An 18,044-nucleotide genomic window follows, 5' to 3' on the forward strand; every position below is an offset into this window, starting at 1 on the left:
ACTGTCCTTGACTGAAAGCATTTTTTTTAATTACTCTTTAATATATTACAACATTTTTTAGGTTACAAAATTATTTAAAGATATACTACTACTTTTATAGTTTCTAACTAAAGCAAAAGCCATCATGTTAGTTATGAATCATAAGTGAACTAAAAGTAATAACTTTAAATTTTTTTTTTTACTTTTAATTTTTTTGTTAAATAATGCGCTGTCTTAATATGTATGAATTAGTAGTTAAATATAAGAGTGAAAACAATTTTATGTATAAATATTTAAAAGGTTATTTTTTATTTGACTAACAAAAGTATATATCTCAACAAAAAAGATGGCTTTTAACTAAGTAAATCTTTTGTTTTGTAATAAATGACGTTTGTTTCCTTTTGATGGTTTAGAGAATTGATGTTTTACTTAAATACACGTGATAAGTGAGTAAAACTAATTAGTTATATGTCATATTTTTACTGCGTAAACTAAGTTGTATATGTAATTAAAAAATACTTTAGTAACAAAACAGTTTAATGAATAAAGTTTAATTAAGTAATAACTGTTTTTGATAAGGTTTTACACAATAAGAAGAAAAATTCATACAATTTTAATTTATAAGTATGCCAAAATATAAACTAGTTTTAACTATTATTGGAACAGTATTTGGAATAGCAGCAATAGTTGTTGGAATTTTATTTGGAATCGGAGTGATTAGTTTTAGTGGTAATAAAATTTGTTATTTGTATTTTTTTCATGTTGAATTTATTTTTAATAAATATTAGTTTCATTTAATTAATTTCAATTAATTTTAAAATAAACCTAATTTGTTTATAAAACGATTAAAAAAAAAACTACTTAGCTTAAAATGTTAGTAAAATATACATATAAATAAGTTAAAACTTTAAGCAAAAAATTACTTTAAAATTAATTATCACTTGTAATTTCTATAAAAGAGTAAAATTAGTCTTATAAACGAACTTTCTTTGTAAAACTAAACGGTTATCTCTTAATATGCTGTATTCTGTAAACTAAGAATATAAGTTTATAAAATTAAAGATCCAAATATATTATTACACTTTATAAGAGTTGATTATCCAAATGTGACTAAAATATTAGCTATATCGTAAAAGATTGAACACTTAAATTAGTATTTTATAACCTAAATACTTTAAGGTCATTTTTTGGGTCCAATATAGTTTTACAATAGGTTTTATTTTCACTAATTAATGTTTGATATGTTTAGGTTATACCTATAACTTAGTATACATTAAAGTCCTTATAAAAATGCTACTTTTGATTTTTAAGCTAGATTCTTTTTTGGCAAGTGTCACGAAAACAACTCGTGCAAATATTTAGCTTGTTTAGCACAAAGGTGATCTTTGATTTTATGAAAAAAATCCTAATGTAAACTATATTGGACCCAAAAAAGTGACCTTGAAGTATTAAGGTGAAAATTATTCTACTTGTTACAACTATCACAAGAACAGATTTTGCAAAATTTAAGACAATTTATTAAAATTTTAGGGACGCACTTTTTGATTAGATGTAAATTTTTATCAATTTTTGTAATTTTTTTTTTGAATTATTTTTCTCAGAGAATCAAGTTGAAAACTCAAACGTCTCTATATAAATAATCAATTTTAGAAGAAATATTTCCTTGTTTTGTTAATCAATAATTAATTTGTAAACAAGTTAGTTTTCTGTTTTAAAAAATGCTTATGTGCCTGTGATTTCGTCTTTTATAAATTTTTCAAATACTGTTTTTACTTCTTCTTTCTTAATCATAAACTATAGTTCACAACTATTTATTAAAACTTTGTGTGATATAACAGTTACAGGTTGTACAGTACCATCTCTGGACGGAACAACATCAAATCCAGACTTTGGAAATATTGTTTTGAGCGGAGATCATGTAAATTTTTACTGCAAAGAAGGGTATTTTAATTTGAAGAGTAACACTACAAAATGCGTTGATGGAAGGCTCAATGTTTCCAAAATATCTTGCAAAAGTAAGCTATTTGATACATAATGTATTCTAAATTAATAATAAGCTAAAAAATTAAACATAAGTTACTCATTTAAAAAAGGTTTATTAATTAACTTCGTTTAGCTCTTCATCAGAATAAACTTGCTAAAAACTGATAATATTATAGTGTAAATTTAGTAGTAAACAGTAGTTTTGAAATACCTAGATACAAATTGTTTTGTAATAGAGCATAAAAGTCTTTTTAAAATGTTTCAATTAGAGTTTAATTATACTTGTGAATTTAAATTTGTTTTTAAAACAAAACTGTTAAAACAAAAATATTTAAGATAGTAGAAATTTTACCTGAAACAAACCTCAAACACAACACGTAGCGAAATGCTGTTAAAGGTGGATTTTACAACTAATGAAGTTTGCTTAGCCAGTCTTATTAAGTTTTCACCCATTTGAGAAAGGCGGAGGTAGACTGGGCAAGGATGTGGGCCGAAAGAGGGTAAGCAGTTCATTTTGGACTGAGTTACCTTAATTGTCTTCTTGATGACTGTTTCGGGGTAACTTAATGAGAGAAAAATTTTGTAAATGTTGTCAAGTTCTAGATCCGAACAGTCGGCCGTGCAAGTTTCAATAGCTCTGTTGCTTACATTGATATTCAATTTTTGCTTGGTGCGGCAAAACGAATTCCAGGAATTGTAAAGTGGACTAGTTTTTTTTTTTCTGTACACAGAAGTAGAAAAGGTGTTGTTGCTGTTTCTAGTAATGTTAATGTCTAAAAAGTGAATTCTGGCCCATATCCTTTCAGTCTACCTCCACCTTTCTTATTTGGTTGAAAACTCAATAACACTGTCTGTGTTGTGTACAACACCAACCGCCCGCTTAACGGAGTTGTGAAAGATGCCACACATATCCATGATTTAAATAATGTAGTATACATACTTAAATGTCATTGCGGAAATGACTACGTGGGTCGAACATCTCAATGTTTCCACGTCAGGCGAGAGCAGCATGCACGAAAAAGCTAAAAAGACCTGGCAATTAACTGACTTAACGCGTTATAACAATATCGATGACGGTTGCTTAAGCTAATTTTTAGAATTGACTTAGCTATCATTTAAACTCAGCCTAATTAAGTAGTAAGGTTGTTAGAGTGCTTAAATACTTATATATAGAAATCGAGTCTCAGAAACAAACGTGTATTTACAAATTAATAAAGTACGACAGACAAAATACAACAAATTGCACAAATAAACTACTTTAACTCCAAAGTCTATTTAAAAACAGTCGCCATCGTTACAAAGTGTAACGATAGGAAATCAACACTTTGCAAGCAATAGAAGCGTAATCGATTAAAGTCACTAAAATCTAAGCCGCCTTCGAGCGTGGCTATAGCTCTTTTAAGCTAAATAATGAGAGAAAAGAAAGAGAGAAAGCCACTTTCAACTGCTAAAACACTATCAATTGTTACACTGAGAACTACCTGGGTAGTATGTTCAAAATTCTATCTAGAGCGAGAAACACTTACCATCTCTCAGTTCTAGAATCTTTGTTTATTAGAATCGTAAGCCAAAAATTTGCAAACAAAGAGATTAATACAATTTGAAACTTTATAAATAGCGTGTTTTTAGTATTATTGTTGTCGTTTATGTTTGTATTTTTGTAATGTACTTTTTATTTAATTTTGTTTCAGGTAAAATTTCTATCTTAAATGTTTTTGTTTTAACAGTTTTGTTTTACAAACAAATTCAAATTCACAAGTATAATTCAACTCTAATTTATACATTTTAAACAGACTTTTATGCTTTATGACGTAACAACTTTTAGCTGGGTAGCTGTCTAAATTGCGCGAGCGGACAAAATTGCACGAGGGGACAAAATTGCACGAAGATAAAATTGCACTTAGACAAAATTTCACGAAGGTTCACTTTTGCATGAAGACATTTTTGCACGAGGGTATATTTTTGCACGAGCAGACAATTTTGCACGCAGACACTTTTGCACGAAGGGTCATTTTTGCACGAGTGACAATTTAGCACGTAGGGTCAATTTTGCACGGGTTTTGTTTCCTTCCCAGGGACGGGTCGAAATTGCGCGTAGATATTTTTGCACGAGGGGACAAAATTGCACGAGAATAATATTTTGCACTAAAAAATTTATATAATATTTAATAAAATAAAAAAACCAGAATTAAAAAAAATTATAACTAAATAAAAGAAAAATACGAAAAAAATATTAATATATTTAAATAAAATAAAAAAATCTGAATTGTAAAACTTATTAACTAAATAGTAAAAAAAGTTAAAAAAAAAAGATTAAGTAAAAAATTTTAAGTAAAAAGTAACAAATCAATTAAAAATTATAAAAAATTATAAATAAATATTAAGTAAAAAGTAACAAATCAAACAATGGTAAAAAATAAGATTAACTAAAAAAGATATATTATAATAAATAAATTAAATGTTAAATAGATTTAAATAAACAATAAAAAAGTCAGAATTTAAAAAATCAAATAACTAAATAATAATTAAATTTCAGAAAAATCAAAAAATAAATAAGATTGATAAAAATAAAAAACTGATAAATTGAATGATAAATACATTAAATAAAAGTCCAAAAAAAAATTAATAAAATTTATAAAAAAAGTCAAAATAAATGAAATAGATAATTAAATAAGTTTAAAAGAAGTAATAATAATTAAAATATTCAAAATGAACAAATTAAGTAATAAACAAAAATCAATCGAAAGAAAATTTTATAAATAAAATAAAAACTATATTATAAAATTTGATTCTAACCGTTATTGAAATATAATTACCAAAAAGAGTTTTGTTTAATTAATAATTTTTTTTGTTAAAAATAGAAACTAACTAATTGTAGCTGTTGTATTATTTTGTTTGCTACATTTTAGTCAAAAGCTTTTATCTCCTTTTTCTTTTAAAAAAGAAAGAAGAAAATTGCTTCTGACAGTGTTTTATCGCAAGTCTGGGTTAAATAAAGAGAAAAAATAGAGCAGGATAAATTTAAGAGCTAATTAGAGAAAAACGCGTGCAAACAGTGATGCAACTAAGATAAAGTTTAGACAAATAGAAAATAATGATATATAAATTATGCATTATTTGACATTATAATAAATTCTTTCAAACAGTATAAACAAGACTCAATATTTAGAACAAAATGTATTTTATGCTTCTTTCATCAGTTGTATACTAAGCAATAAAAATAAAGTTTTAAATCTAACTTATATAGTGGAAATGCAATCAACGTAATTAATAATAATAAAGCAAAGAGTAATTAACAACACATAAGTACTTTTAATTACAATGCAACTAAAAAATAATAAAACAGAGCAACAACTTATAAAACAGTTTAAGAAAACAACGAAACAGTATAATCAAAATCTTTATGTTTACACAACTTAGGTTTTCTTAATAAAATACAAATAGCCTCAAGTTTAATTAAATCCGAAATGTGAAAACAATTTTTAACAATTTTAAATCTTTTTATTACAAGCACAATCAAGGTTATTTACTAAGTGTTCAGAAATAGCAGATCTTTTTGAAGCATTTATTACTCTAATAGATTTAATTTTCTCATTACTCTTACAAAATTCATCAATACTTTTTGGAATATGTTCTTTTATTCTTATGCCAAATTGTCTTGAGGTCATCCCGACATAACTAGCTTCACAGAAGCAGTTAAACTGGTAAACTACCATACTTTGTTTAAGTTCTGCTATTGGATCTTTTCCTCCAGGTCTGAACATTGGTTTCGATATAAAAATAACAATCGGCTTGGCCGAATGATACGACCTACTTACTAATTTACAAATCTCTCTTTCTAACACTCCTGAGTTCTTATTGACATAAGGCAATACTAAAGGAATCAAGCATTTCTCCGGCCCTACTGGCTTTACTTTGTTCAAACTATTAAGATGTAAATTTATAGTTTTATTAACAAGTTCTTGTGGATAACCATTTTTATTTAATATCAATTTTATCTGTTTTATTTCATCATCAATTAATTCTCTTGAACAGATCTTATGTGCTCGATGGCAAAGCGTTCTTATTAAATTTGTTTTTTTCTTCATGCTACAGAAAGAATGGAAGTTTAAGTAGTTACCAGTGAAAGTTTTCTTTCTAAAAACGGTTGTCAAAAATTGATTCTTGTGTCGTTTCACCGAAACATCAAGAAAAGCTAATTCATCACTGTTTTCCTTTTCTGAAGTAAATTTTATTGAAGAATGTGTTTTGTTCAACACATTAAAAAGTTCATCTATCTCTTTCTCATCTTTTCCTAGTACAAAACAATCGTCGACATATCTATAATAAGTTACTTTGTATTTAGAGACCACCTTTCTTTCTATAAAGCCCATAAATATTTTTGACAAAGTTGGCCCTAACGGGGAGTCCATGGCTATTCCATCATGTTGGGAATACATTTGTGAATTAAATGTAAATTGTACACCACTAGTGGATAACTTTAAAAGTTCACGAAAATTGTTTTTGCTTATTCTGGGTGTCTCAAGTCTATACAAAGTGTCAACACAAATATCCAATACTTCATCTAGCGGTACATTTGTGAATAAGCTTTTGACATCTAAGGATGCCATGAAAGTGTTATTTATACTAATTTTTTTATTTGATCAGCAAAAGAAAATTCTTATTTATACTGTTTGAAAGAATTTATTTTAATGTCAAATAATGTTTAATTATCTAAAGAAGAATTATGACATGCATGTTGTTAAGCTCCGTAATAAGCTTATAATGACTCATTGCAAAATTACTAAGAAAAGTTTATGTATAGAAATGCTGAAGCAATGTAGCCTTAAGTTTGTATTACCTTAGTGGATCTTATTTAGAATAAGAAGTTCGAAATTAAAAATGTCTAGTAAAGTTGAAAAATTGTTTTTGAAATGTGAAATTGTGAAAATAGAGAAAATTGTGAAGTATTTAAACTCTGAAATTGAACTTATGACAAATAGCCTGAAAAATAAAATTAAATCTGAGGACTTTAAGAATTTTTTGGAATATATAAACTCTGTGACCACTAAAAACAAGAATAAGTTAAGCATACAAAACCAAAACAAACTACAAAAACTGATAGCTTTAAAATATGGAAAACTTGCCAAGTGTAGCGTATTTAATTTATCTAAATAAGAATTATCTAAAGAAGAAAGTTTTGCCTTGAGTTTAGGCCTTAATTTCTCCCTACCGACAGGACAACCTGACAAAGAATCAGTTTTCTTGGGTTTTGAAAAGTTCTACAAACAGCTTAGTAAACTGAAACCTCTATCAAATTTAGAAGAAATAGCAACGAAGGTTAACCTTACTGCATTAGCACATAATTATTGCAAGCTTAAGCCAGATAAAAGTGATTTATTAAATATATCTGAGATAAAAAATGTAATTAAAAACTTGAAAAAGGATGATTCTGTGATAATTTCTAAACCTGACAAAGGTAATGGTTGTGTAGTTTTGGATAAAACAGATTATATAAGTAAAATGCTTGAGATTATTGAGGACACAACCAAATTTACATTTCTCGGTCCAGCAAATAAGTTTGATAATATTAACAAAGTTGAGAATGAAATTGTTAAAATTCTTAAAAATCTACTTTTTACCAAAGAAATTAATGAAGACATCTATAATTCGATCAAATCTGTTGGTTCCATTACTCCAAGATTGTATGGCTTACCAAAGATACATAAGAAAGATGCTCCTTTAAGACCAATCCTATCCATGGTGAACTCTGCTCAACATAAGTTAGCAAGATTTCTTAATGACCAACTTTATCCGGTATTGGAACATTTCTCTTCTTATATGCTAAAAGACTCATTTTCTTTTGCTGATCAAATAAAAAAGATTAGTTCAAATAACACTTTCATGGCATCCTTTGATGTCAAAAGCTTATTCACAAATGTACCGCTAGATGAAGTATTGGATATTTGTGTTGACACTTTGTATAGACTTGAGACACCCAGAATAAGCAAAAACAATTTTCGTGAACTTTTAAAGTTATCCACTAGTGGTGTACAATTTACATTTAATTCACAAATGTATTCCCAACATGATGGAATAGCCATGGACTCCCCGTTACGGCCAACTTTGTCAAAAATATTTATGGGCTTTATAGAAAGAAAGGTGGTCTCTAAATACAAAGTAACTTATTATAGATATGTCGACGATTGTTTTGTACTAGGAAAAGATGAGAAAGAGATAGATGAACTTTTTAATGTGTTGAACAAAACACATTCTTCAATAAAATTTACTTCAGAAAAGGAAAACAGTGATGAATTAGCTTTTCTTGATGTTTCGGTGAAACGACACAAGAATCAATTTTTGACAACCGTTTTTAGAAAGAAAACTTTCACTGGTAACTACTTAAACTTCCATTCTTTCTGTAGCATGAAGAAAAAAACAAATTTAATAAGAACGCTTTGCCATCGAGCACATAAGATCTGTTCAAGAGAATTATTTGATGATGAAATAAAACAGATAAAATTGATATTAAATAAAAATGGTTATCCACAAGAACTTGTTAATAAAACTATAAATTTACATCTTAATAGTTTGAACAAAGTAAAGCCAGTAGGGCCGGAGAAATGCTTGATTCCTTTAGTATTGCCTTATGTCAATAAGAACTCAGGAGTGTTAGAAAGAGAGATTTGTAAATTAGTAAGTAGGACGTATCATTCGGCCAAGCCGATTGTTATTTTTATATCGAAACCAATGTTCAGACCTGGAGGAAAAGATCCAATAGCAGAACTTAAACAAAGTATGGTAGTTTACCAGTTTAACTGCTTCTGTGAAGCTAGTTATGTCGGGATGACCTCAAGACAATTTGGCATAAGAATAAAAGAACATATTCCAAAAAGTATTGATGAATTTTGTAAGAGTAATGAGAAAATTAAATCTATTAGAGTAATAAATGCTTCAAAAAGATCTGCTATTTCTGAACACTTAGTAAATAACCTTGATTGTGCTTGTAATAAAAAGATTTAAAATTGTTAAAAATTGTTTTCACATTTCGGATTTAATTAAACTTGAGGCTATTTGTATTTTATTAAGAAAACCTAAGTTGTGTAAACATAAAGATGTAATCGATATCTGCCCTGCGTTGTGATAATAGTTAATAAGTTTACAAAATAACTAGTTGTAAACACTGACAAGTTTAAATTTATTAAAGCACTATGACGTTTGCTTAACGACGAATTTTTAATACAAAATGCTATTCTTGTTGTAGCAACGGGCAGTTTATTGATGAACTCTGGTTGATCACATCTCATTGAATTGGAACTCTGAGTGGATTGCAGTTGAGTGTTTAAACTTTTGTAAATTTGTTGCTTTAAAAGAAGTACCAAATTATAGATTAAACTTTGTTGCTTATTAAAGAAATTATTGAATTATTCTTTAGCTTTATCAACTTTTTGTATAATTTTACTTGAGTTAATACGTATTTTTTAAATCACATTTGTTATTAAATATTGTTAATTAAACTGTGCTGTGTAATTTATAACCGGTTGTTTTTAATTTAAGCTACTATTTAAGTGATTACTATACCATTAGAATGATTAAGACTAAGAAGGGCTTAAGACAAAAAAATAAGTTAACGGGTCTTGCAGATACTGAGCCATCAGTATCTGCTGACTTCAATGGTATAGTAATCACTTAAATAGCCCTTCTTAGTCTTAATCATTCTAATGGTATAGTAATCACTTAAATAGTAGCTTAAATTAAAAACAACCGGTTATAAATTACACAGCACAGTTTAATTAACAATATTTAATAACAAATGTGATTTAAAAAATACGTATTAACTCAAGTAAAATTATACAAAAAGTTGATAAAGCTAAAGAATAATTCAATAATTTCTTTAATAAGCAACAAAGTTTAATCTATAATTTGGTACTTCTTTTAAAGCAACAAATTTACAAAAGTTTAAACACTCAACTGCAATCCACTCAGAGTTCCAATTCAATGAGATGTGATCAACCAGAGTTCATCAATAAACTGCCCGTTGCTACAACAAGAATAGCATTTTGTATTAAAAATTCGTCGTTAAGCAAACGTCATAGTGCTTTAATAAATTTAAACTTGTCAGTGTTTACAACTAGTTATTTTGTAAACTTATTAACTATTATCACAACGCAGGGCAGATATCGATTACAAAGATTTTGATTATACTGTTTCGTTGTTTTCTTAAACTGTTTTATAAGTTGTTGCTCTGTTTTATTATTTTTTAGTTGCATTGTAATTAGAAGTACTTATGTGTTGTTAATTACTCTTTGCTTTATTATTATTAATTACGTTGATTGCATTTCCACTATATAAGTTAGATTTAAAACTTTATTTTTATTGCTTAGTATACAACTGATGAAAGAAGCATAAAATATATTTTGTTCTAAATATTGAGTCTTGTTTATACTGTTTGAAATAATATAAATTATGTTTAAAAGTTTTATATAAAACAAAAAATAATAATTTTAAGTATAATTTATGGAAGTACACAGCCATAACAGAACTTTCTGTACAATGCACAATAAAAATTTCATCAGACAGAAATTCTCCTTTTTAAATTTCTTTAGTTGTCTCACTATTTTGCATGCTCGTTTTTTTCTGTGCAAAAGTATCTTCGTGCAATTCTCACTATTTAACACCTACCCATGTAAATGTTATTTATTTATTTTTTAGTTTAATTTTGTTTTAATTTAAGTTTACATCAATACATGTTTATTCTTTATGTTTTTATTAAAATAAAGTTCTTGTTTTATTGATATTAAAGACTTTTAAAATTTATATTAGTTTTAAATCACAATAATTTAGTTTCATTAAAAAAAAAAAGCTAAATAAATTTAACGAAAAAAAAATTAACATAAACCTAATTAAATAAAAATTAACTACGCTAATACATGCTTTTTTTTTAATATAAAGGTTCTAATATATTGTTTATTTAGTTATTTTAAGTTAGTATTTTTTTGTGCAAAATTGACCCTCCGTGCAAAACTGTCTGTCGTGCAAAATTGAGATTCCGTGCAAAATTGTAACTCGTGCAAAATTGAGCTTCCGTGCAAAATAGTCTTCGTGCAATTTTGTCGCCTCGTGCAATTTTGTGCCCGCGTGCAAACTAGTTTTCGTGCAAAAGTATCTTCGTGCAATTTTGTTCTCGTGCAATTTAGTCCTCACGTGCAAATTAGTAACCTCATGCAATTTTGTCTTCGCGCAATTTTGACCCGTTCCCTTTTAGCTAGGTATTTCAAAATTACTGTTTATATTAAATTTACACTATAATATTATCAGTTTTTAGCAAGTTTGATGGTGAGCTAAACGAAATTAATTAATAAACCTTTTTTAAATGAGTGACTTATGTTTAAATTTTTTAGTTAAAACCAGTACCAAAACCAAACTATTCAATAATAAACTAAAAGCAAACTTTTTTTTTAATACCTTATAAATACGAAAACCTATTGAACTTAAATCTAAAAACAAAAGGTATAAATAAAACTGTTTATTAAATGTATAAGAAACGTTTCTAGAGCCGTCATACTACAAATATCATGCATTAAATATTGGAACTAACAACTCTTATATAGCCGCACAAAACGTATGTGAAAAAACTTATCAGTTAGGAAGTCTCGCTAACCATGGTTACGAAACTAAAGAGCAGAGAAAGTAAGTTTTAATTATGAAATACTACTCAGTATTTAATTTTAAAAAGTGTACAGAAATATACTTTTTTTAAACATAAAGGTATGATCATACCAATTTCGATCATCAGACTACAAGCCTTCGGTAGACTGAGACCCGGGTTTTGATCTTATGATCAAACCTTTATGTTAACTTGAGCTTGTCCCACGGCATAAGAAAGTCTAGGCTTTGTGGAATTTTGCCGATGTTTTCTTTGAGAAATGTACTTATACACAAATTTTCATTCTAGTATAAGATGAACATGAAGTGAAAATGCATTGAGGCATTAATTGTTCCGTTTTCGAATTTAAAACATTTCGTTGCTAAAGAAAGCTTTTATTTTAACAAATAAGATGTTTACAAGTTGTATAACAGTTAAATTTGGAATCGGTTGTTATTAACGACCTATCTTCAGTTTTTGTTCTTAGTCATTGACAGGAAAGTTGAGGCCAGCTTTGGTTGCAGTAGCAGTTCTATCACAGCAAGAAAACAGTGGTAGTTGACATATTGTAGCAGTATTGCATGCTTCACTGCTTTCTTAATTATATAAGTGAAGAGATTGCAAAAAAAAAAAAAATTCTTAATGCTTAAATATGATAACTTTAAATAAACGTTGCTTTTGGTAGAATGGTGAGCCAAAGCCACCTGCTAACTCCTTTTAAGCTGGGTATTATTTAATCAACTATTATGTTTATGTATTCTTTATAGTGTGTTTTTACTTTGTATATACTAAATTGTGTAATAAATTGTAAAACTTAATTGGGCTCTTCACCTCCCATTAATTACTTGCACCATTAACAACTCATTTATTGAAGGTTCCCCTTACACCCCGGCCCAGTATGCATTTGGATGCTCTTTAAATTTAAGTGGCCGACTCCTTTTTGATGAAGTTGATGAAATTCATCAAATCACCAGACCATCTCCTTTTGAATGTGCGGTCTTTGTAAATTCCATGGCAGATATCAGCCGCAAGTTCAGAAAAACTAAAAATGATGCACCTTTTTATCAGCCAGGCCTTTTTAATTGTAGATTTATTTGGTTAAAAAAAAATAACAGAAAGAAATTAGATAAGTTGTATGAAGGACCATACAAAGTGGTAAGAAATAAATCAACAGAACATTCTTTGTACATAATAAAAAATTCCCAGGTTGTGAAAGTATCAATTAGAAATACTAAGGCTTATGTTGGTCCGTTAAATCTTACTGATGAATTGGAAGGTATTAATAGTTATAATTTAAGGCCACATGGGCCTGTTAATTATGTAGAGACCCATAGTTCAGAGGAGTAGGACATGTTCAATGGTATGGTGGATTATTTTGGGTTTGGACTGTAATAATTATTATTTTTTATTTAATATCCAATATTATTAATATTTCTTTTTGAGCTATTTTATCCTTATAATTGTTTTAAAAAATGTTAAACAAGTTATATGTAATTTGGGATAAAAAAAAATTCTGTGTTTTAAATGTGCTTTGTTTTTGAGTTGATTTGTTTATCTAAATATAAACTAACTTATATCAAGATAATAAGATTTTTTTTACTTTTATTTTATTTATTCTTACTTTTTTGTATCTAAGTTGAACTATTAAATACAATTATTGCTTGTTAAATTTATGACAATTTTTGAAACAAAATCTTAAATTTTGGCTTTAAGATTATTTTATTAACACACAAAAAAAAAAAAAACATATCAAAAATAAAGATTTATTTAACATTTTATTTTATAAAAAAACCAATTTTCTGTTTGCTTTTATTGTGTTGGGAAGTTTAAATAAATAATGAAATCTTGCTTGTGTAACTTACAGTAACCAAGCAAATTTAACAACAACTGTAAACATTGAAAAAATTTCCTAAAACACAACAAAAAATGAAAACTTTATTAATTGCTGTTCTATGGAATTTATTGATTTATGTTCAGAAGTTTGATATTTTACATGACCGTAGTGTTATGTGTAACTGTATTTGATTTTATGGGTTTTCTCGCCATGATTGTTATTTTTAGTTTATTTATTTTGTCGATAATCTTAGTATGACGTTATTTATACATATTTTGTTTTTTGTTACCTATGTATTCTTTTCTTTCCTTGAAGAGAGTGAGGAAGGAAAGCGGGATGTTACTGCACATCTTTACTAGCGTGTTTTTATATATTTTACTGTTTTGAGAACAATACTGAAAAAAAAAAAAGAGAGGAAAGGTAATGTAACGATACGTTATTTAATTACAATTTTATATTTTTTAATTGGAAACACTTTGTTGTTGGGAAAGCTAAAAACAACAACAAATGAGATGTTGACAAGTTATAGTACAAGAAATTTGAAATTGTTGCTATAACAATAGTTCAGTCAAGGAAAGGACTATTGTAAGCTTGGGGCATTGTTAGAGAGAGTAGTCTGAGTTCTGAGGAAAGAATTGGAGTGAAGTTTATTGTCTTCCAGTAGAATCACGTTTTCCTGTGTGCTAGTGACTAATTTTATTGACTTTTCTTATAAGCAAGATACTTAAATTGTTTTTAGACAAATTTAAGTATTTTCTTGAATTTTGTTAACATTGTATAAAATTTTATAACAGTTTATAAAATTTTATTGATTTTTTCATACCTGAGTTTTTTATTGTAATTTTTGTCTAATTTTAACTACTTTATTCATTTTAAGTTTTTTATATTTTGTTACAAATTGGTTTACTATTAAGTTTTTAGTATATAAATTTATCCCAACTGCTTTGTATTTTATATTATTAAATAATTTTTATTAAAGTAAATTTAAACTATGTCACGGGTCAGTCCAAATCCAGAGTGTCTTCCAGACACTAGGATTCAAACTCGGGCTAAGAGTGCTCGCATTCAGAGCCAAAGATCTCTTAGCCATGAGTCAACCATTGACTCTCCTACCCTCCTAAACAAACCCTTGGAAGTTGGCATGCCAACCTCCTCTGGTTTCACCGGCAATTTAAATTCTTTAAAAAAATTAAAACAGCCACAAATAAAAAAACAGTGTATATTTTTCAAATATAAAAAGTACATATGTAGGTTATATTAATATCTACAAGCCATTTTTTTTTCTTTACGCAAGACACTAAATGTTTTTTGAGATGTGGTTTAAACAAAGTAAAAAGTATAGTTATTTTCAGTAATTTTAAAATATTTTAAAAAATATTTTAGATTTAAAAAAAAAATTGCTTGTAGATATTAATAGGATCTACATATTTATTTTTTTTTCTTAATTTATATAACTTATTGAGATATAGTCTTTTAATTATTTTTTTAAGAATTTGAATTGTCATGTAACCGTTTAAGTGAATTGTAAAATGTTTTTACTTTTTATGAATTTTATATGGGCGTACTTTTTTTAACCTATTTATATAGCCTAATTAAAGCTTAAATAAAAATTATCATTAATGATCTGTTTGAATTTATCAAATGTTTGATTCACTGGTTTTGAGATACATGAGAACTAGGTAAAAAATGTTGTAAAATCTATGGAACAAAGTTAATTTACTTTATACACTTTGTTTTGTTTTTTTGCCTGTAAATGCTTAAGTTTGTTTTGTTGTTTTTAAGAAGCTTTTTTAAGTTCTGTGACTCAAAATTTCCACATACTGTTCCAATAGTGTCTACAATTCGTTAAAAAAATTACTTTACAGAAACTTCAGAAAATTCTATAAGTATTTTTTGATATTAACTTTGGTTTTCGTATAAATAGCTGAAATATTTTTATATAATCCTAAACTGCATTGCACATAAATCAATAGCAGTTTACACGACATACTACAACCCTTGCTTCAATCTTATTAGAACTCATCAGACAAACATAATCTTACTAAACGCTCTTATTTTTGTCTTATCTTTATATTCTTTAATTTTTATTAGCAGGTGTATAAATTTGTTGAAACTTTGACTTTGTTTAACTAAATTCTCTAAATAAATTCTTGGTTATAAAAATTGTATTTATAAAATTTATTGCACTACATTTGAGTTTAAATTTAGTATCATTAATTTTGAATAAGAAATAACTAACTACTTTTAATTTATTGTATACTTCTGTTTAATAATAAGTTTTTTTTTATAAAAATAGTTTAAATAGCAAAACTTTTGAAACAGTTTTAGTTTTACTAAATAACAGCGAAAGTCTACAGAGCTTAAGCCTAAACTTTAAAACTAAAACTTAGCATAGTTTTGATCATACCAATTCGATATCAGATCACAAGCCTTCGTTTTTATTAGGACACGTTATAAAAGTTTGCAGCCATCAATCTACAAAGGTTTACTAATATTAAAATACGAAGCTACCGTTTGCTGGTATTTATCTGTGACGTCAGCATTATCTTTTGCCGTGCAACATTTAATATTTTAATACATTGTCCACTAGGCAAGATAGCTGGTACTCTCGTATTGAATACGATCAATGAAATTATCGGCGAAAGTCTAAAGAGCATAAACCTTGACTTTCGTATGCCGTGAGAGCGCTCAAGTTAACATATTTTACTACCGAAAGCTTGTGGTCTGATGATAGAATTGGTATGATCAAACCTTATGTTAAGTTTTAGTTTTAAAATCGTTAATTTTTTTAACTTTTCTAGTTTACTTTTTTTTATATATTTTTGAAGTGTATACTTTTAGATGTTCTACTTAACATAAGCAATCGGTCTTTTTAACTTAAATAAAAATTAATTTTAATAAAATTAAGTACAATAGTAATTATTTTACTACCAGTTATTTTTTTTACAGATTAACCTTTCAGAATGTATCAACAGAAGTTGGAGTTTTTATGCTTGGTTATAAAAGAAATGATGACTTGTCATTTACTAGACCGGATGGATCACCTGTGACTGAAGATTTAGAAGGATGGTGGACCGACCATCCTTTGAAAAATGCAAATTTTGTTGGAGCATATCGAAACCCCCTGCATAAAGAGAGCAATACTTTGTTTTCCCAAAATGATTTTAAAAAAACTGAGTGGGTTGTTTGCGAGGAGCCAATTTTTTAACTAACTTACAGTTTAATTTTTGTTTTTAAAATAGATATTTTTCTAAGCTGCTTTTAAAAAACATTATTTAAAGTTATATTTAGTACAGGTTATTAGATTTTTATCGTAGAAATATAAAATAGAACTTTTTTTGTTGTTTTTAATTTGGTATTTTTTTACTTATAGGTTTAAAGTATTTAAGAAATATAGAAAAAAATCTATGTAATAACCTAGGACCTAGTGCACGAAAAAACCTTTCGGTTATCGAGTCGCACACTACGGGTACCTTTTAAAGTCTTGTCTAGGACATTAATAAAAAATTTAGTTTAAGCGCTTTTTGCTTAAAACCATATAAAACTGCATCATTTTTGTTATGAAAATAATATGAACTGAATTCTATTTCAAACCTAAGTTCAGTCAAAACAACTTACAAAAAACTTGATCGCAAAAGTTAACAAACTGTTATAAATTTTAAGTAAACTTTTTTTAAAATAAACCATATTCAATCGCTTTTTTATTACGCTTATCCAAGTTTTCCAGGGGTTGAACAGGAAACAGGAAATAAGTCAAAAAACGCCACTGATAAGAGAATATAAATTTTAAGAATCCCTTAACAAAATCAATGTATATTTAATAGTGATGTACCGGACTCACTATCCGGGTCCGGATCCGGCCGGACATTGCCATTTTTGTCTGATATCCGGATCCGGCCGGATCTTGATATATAAAAAAATCCGGATCCGGCCGGATATTGCCATTTTTGTCTGATATCCGGATCCGGCCGGATCTTGATATGAAAAAAAAATCCGGATCCGGTTCCGGCCGGACTCTAATTTGAAAAAAAAGTCCGGATCCGGGTCCGGCCGGATTCTAAATTAAAAATAAATTCCGGATCCGGGTCCGGCCGGATCCTAACAGAGATCCGGCCGATTCGGATCTAGTTAGTAAAAAAGAGCATACAGAAAAGTATTTTTTTAATAACAAACCCTGTGTAAATTAAAAAGAGGCATTTTCGTCAGAAAATACGTTCGAAAATTAAACACCTACCGTGATTGGCTCATTTTGTACACGTGACTAATCTACATTTGTTTACATTTAAACTATGAAACAAACATTTCAGAAATGCAACTCTTTACCTATGTTGTAAAAATGAAAACTATACTACCAAATTAACAACCTTATGGCTAGCTGTTCTACTGATTACTAGATTAAAGTAATTTTAGACTCAGGCTAGTTTATACTCAATCTAGCTAGTTTGTTTTTGACTTAAACAGTGTCAACCCTGCTAGTTTGAAAAATTTTGGGCGTTTTTGAAAATCTAAGGCTGCCTCAGGCTAGTTTAGTATTTTATAAAAACTCAGGCTAGTTCTTTTGAGATTTTCAATGAGTTTGAGATGATCCAGTTTTCAAAATTTTGTGATTTTCTAGTTAGTTTT

At 27.7% G+C, this 18,044-nt stretch overlaps 1 protein-coding gene across 1 annotated transcript; it reads left to right on the plus strand.

Moving 5' to 3' along the window:
- The first annotated feature begins 489 nt into the window (after positions 1-489).
- On the plus strand, positions 490-16,732 carry LOC145835005 (uncharacterized). Its single transcript, XM_082942535.1, has 4 exons — positions 490-708; positions 1,818-1,994; positions 11,496-11,631; positions 16,371-16,732. The coding sequence occupies exons 1-4, from the start codon at positions 606-608 to the stop codon at positions 16,627-16,629; spliced, it is 675 nt and encodes a 224-aa protein (XP_082798661.1). The 5' UTR covers positions 490-605; the 3' UTR covers positions 16,630-16,732.
- Positions 16,733-18,044: the final 1,312 nt, after the last annotated feature.

The sequence above is a fragment of the Thalia democratica genome, chromosome 4, assembly GCF_965202585.1.
Source record: "Thalia democratica chromosome 4, ktThaDemo2.hap1.1, whole genome shotgun sequence".
NCBI lineage: Eukaryota > Metazoa > Chordata > Thaliacea > Salpida > Salpidae > Thalia > Thalia democratica.